Source organism: Anneissia japonica, unplaced genomic scaffold, assembly GCF_011630105.1.
Source record: "Anneissia japonica isolate Jap-2015-1 unplaced genomic scaffold, ASM1163010v1 scaffold3782_len1007564_cov172, whole genome shotgun sequence".
Taxonomy (NCBI): domain Eukaryota; kingdom Metazoa; phylum Echinodermata; class Crinoidea; order Comatulida; family Comatulidae; genus Anneissia; species Anneissia japonica.
In genome coordinates, this window is record NW_022716546.1 from 333,795 (window position 1) to 337,174 (window position 3,380).

The 3,380-nt window shown below is 35.7% G+C and overlaps 1 protein-coding gene across 1 annotated transcript in view; it reads right to left on the reverse strand.

Moving 5' to 3' along the window:
- Positions 1–3,380, reverse strand: part of LOC117109752 (CMP-N-acetylneuraminate-poly-alpha-2,8-sialyltransferase-like) — a 7,084-nt gene that overhangs the window by 2,490 nt on the left and 1,214 nt on the right. The window contains exons 2-4 of the mRNA XM_033252161.1: positions 3,161–3,286; positions 2,567–2,638; positions 1,387–1,971 (exon numbers count right to left, since the gene is read on the reverse strand). Coding sequence (XP_033108052.1) covers positions 1,387–1,971; positions 2,567–2,638; positions 3,161–3,279 — 776 coding nt within the window. The 5' untranslated portion in view covers positions 3,280–3,286. The remainder of the gene's footprint in view (positions 1–1,386; positions 1,972–2,566; positions 2,639–3,160; positions 3,287–3,380) is intronic.

Genomic DNA, 3,380 nt, shown 5'->3' on the forward strand with positions numbered 1-3,380 from the left:
TACTATTGAATATTATACATATATATATAAAACATTATTACTAGTATTATTTATTATTAACTTGTTTATATTGTGTTTTTAGTGTTACGTAGAAAAACGTAGTTTGAATACAGTATTATTTATGCATTTATAATATACTTATTATTTTATTGGTGAGATAGTTTTCATACCTATCTTAAGCCTCGACTATTCTAGTGCTCGAAGCACTGGTATTATTTTTATCTATGATTACAGTGCCACGCAGCAAAACCTAATTCAAATATATTATTTACTTGGATTTATAATAGGCCTACAGTATATTTATATACTTTACTGTGTCACATTAGTTATGTCGCAGGTCTCTATACGGTATTGTGTATAAATATATTTATTCGAGTAAAAGCGCCGCTTTGAATAATCGCCCCCTCCAGAGCCTTATTTGGAATGAACGCCCAGGGGCGTTAATTTTTTCCTCGAAGAAACGCGCCCAGATGGCTGGAACAAAACTAAGGGAAGCTAGGCCTATATCATTCTCAGCACATTCTATTGAAGTTTTCCAAATAGAATTACATTTTTTCTAACCTGGTTGGTCACAATAACGGTAAATGACGGTAATTATGTTTTATTTTATTAAAAATTCGACAATAATGTCCAAGAGGGAACCATGGTCCAAGGGCCCAAGACAAAGTGCGAGCCTTTTGACATAAAACAGAAAACAATGTACAATATGTAAATTAGTACGGAAAACCATGTGTTTTAGTTCCAAATTTACAGTGAAATTAAGGGGCATTTATTTGAGTATATACGTATTCATGTTACACCAAAATAAATAAACGCCTCCCTCGAATAAAAAAAAAAAACTTTTCTTAACAATAAACGCCCCGGGCGTTTATTCCAATAAATACGGTCTAGTTTTGTTTATCTGTTATTATTTGTTTACATTGTACTTAAAGTGCAACGTAGCAAACCTAATTTGCATGAATATATTGATTTATATATAAATATATAGTATGCATGTATAATAATAGAGAAAAAGATTTAAACGAAGTCTTTTTCACAAAAGAGGAAAAGGGTGGTGGTTACGCCCTTTTCCCCCAGTTTTTAAGTATTTTAAAAATCTGTATCTCATTAAACGTTCCCAAGTTTTTCGGCAAATATCATTTTTGTGTCTTGTGAAAAATCAGTAGTACGACCATATATTTTTTTCCCCTTTGGAGCCTGGCTTTAGAATATTCGATTCTGCCTTTTTATTAGATTTTTTGTAGGGCTAATTTTTGGTGTAATGGCGTATATAAAAGCAGTTCTATACTCTTTGCTTAGGCCTGTATGTTTAATATTAAAATTGGATGCCGTGGTAAGGAAGATGAGAAAATGGGCGAATATAAACATTACCATATTACAACCTACCATTTTGTAAGATGTTCCATCGGCGTATATGTATAAGCTATCCGTATTGGTAGATTGTATGATATTTTAAGTTCATTCGCTAAATATCTCAGCTTTCTTTTCGCCCAAAAACGTGTTCTTGCGCCTTTGTGATACCATAAAACGGAATCATTTAACCAACGTAAGCGTTCCATGAATATGGCCTTCTCCTTTGTTTGACCAGAACTGGAGAAAACTAAATATAGCGTATTTGTTATACTGTAATTCAGTACTGTCAGATTAGTTTTCGTGCCAACATCTCTTTCGAAGTTTCTGATTGGAGCAATATTTGACCGGATGACGTAATCATAATTGTTGTCGATTTCGTTACCACAGCTGCTGTTTACCAAGATACCACTGTTTCCTATAATTGCGCATTTGTGTTGAAACTGTAACACGTCTAACTTAGCTTTTATCGAGGCTTGTGTCGCTTGATCCTGATTGACGATTTCGCTTAGAAATTCAAAGAATCCAAAACCCTGCTTAAAGTCCATTTCAGACGAAGATGTGCCATCTTTATACAGCATCACTGTCCAGTCTGTCGGGAAGCACTTCAATGCATAGTCCCTACGCAATTAATATTAGCAAAATTGAACATCGTACGATGAGTATGTTTAGTGTGAATCACACCAAGGATAACCCAAGTCTGTATCAATCATCAATCATAATCATCATCGATCATCATCAATCTTCAATCATTAATCATCAATCATCGTCATCATCATCATCAATCATTAAATCATCAATCAATCGTCAGTCATCATCAATCATCAAATCATCAATCAATCGTCAGTCATCATCAATTATCAATCATCAATCATCAGTTATCAATTATCAATCATTAATCATCCTAATCAATCATCAAATAGGCCTATCAATTATCAAATCATCAATCATCAAATCATCAATCAATCGTCAGTCATCATCAATCATCATCAGTTATCAATCATTAATCATCCTAATCAATCATCAATTAGGCCTATCAATTATCAAATCATCGACCATCAAATCATCAATCAATCACCAATTGTCAGTCATCAATCATTGCCATTATTCGTCAATCATCATCAAACATCATTTATCAATTATCATCAATCATCAATTATCAATTATCAATTATCTTCATCATCTTCATCATTAAAGCTATAGGCTACGGACAAACCTTAAAACTTCGGCTCTGTCGTTGACGCCATCCATCTCTCCCTCGAGATCCAAAAATAATTCAGTATCAAGTCTGGCGAATTTAGATCACAAATAGTTCATGTTAATTGTGTTAAAATTGTGGTCATCACTGTCGGCATCACATTAATTTTTGCTCCCGTCTGGGGTGGAGGGGGGGGGGGGGGGGGGGGGTGCAGACGGTACGATCGCACCTTCCCCCCCCCCCCTAAATTGCATTAAGAAAAATAATTGTATTATATTATTGATATGAATTACCGGTAAGATTTTTAGGTATGAGAGTGCAATTTCCGTGCACCTAGCTAGAGGTCCATCATTTACATTTCGCACCGTTCGCCGTGGTGAAGGTTAGGACTAAAATAACTGCGGATGATCATGTGAGTTTCAACTCGCACCTATTCAGTTCATATATAATTTCTTTTAGATATCTGTGTTAAACCCTCATGTCGTCTGCGCTCTAGGGGGATTCTCCCCTGTGGACCCTGTCCCCGTGGACTATGTGCGATAGTCAGGGTGAGCATCCGCGCCTGAAAGTACATGTATTGTATGACAATGTCATCGACAGTTATAATCGTACCTTTTACACTCTATTGGCAGTGATAGGCCGAATGGCTCGTCCGTGAGGATGAATATAACGAACCAACTTCCAAGAATCAGCAAACAAAAGCAACGCCATCGACTGCACGAGTGTCCCATTTTCGCCCTGCCACGATAGAAAACACCACTAATTAATTAGATTGGAGAGGATGAGTTGAATCTATAGGTAAGGTTAGCTTTTGTAATTCACTTTATATACT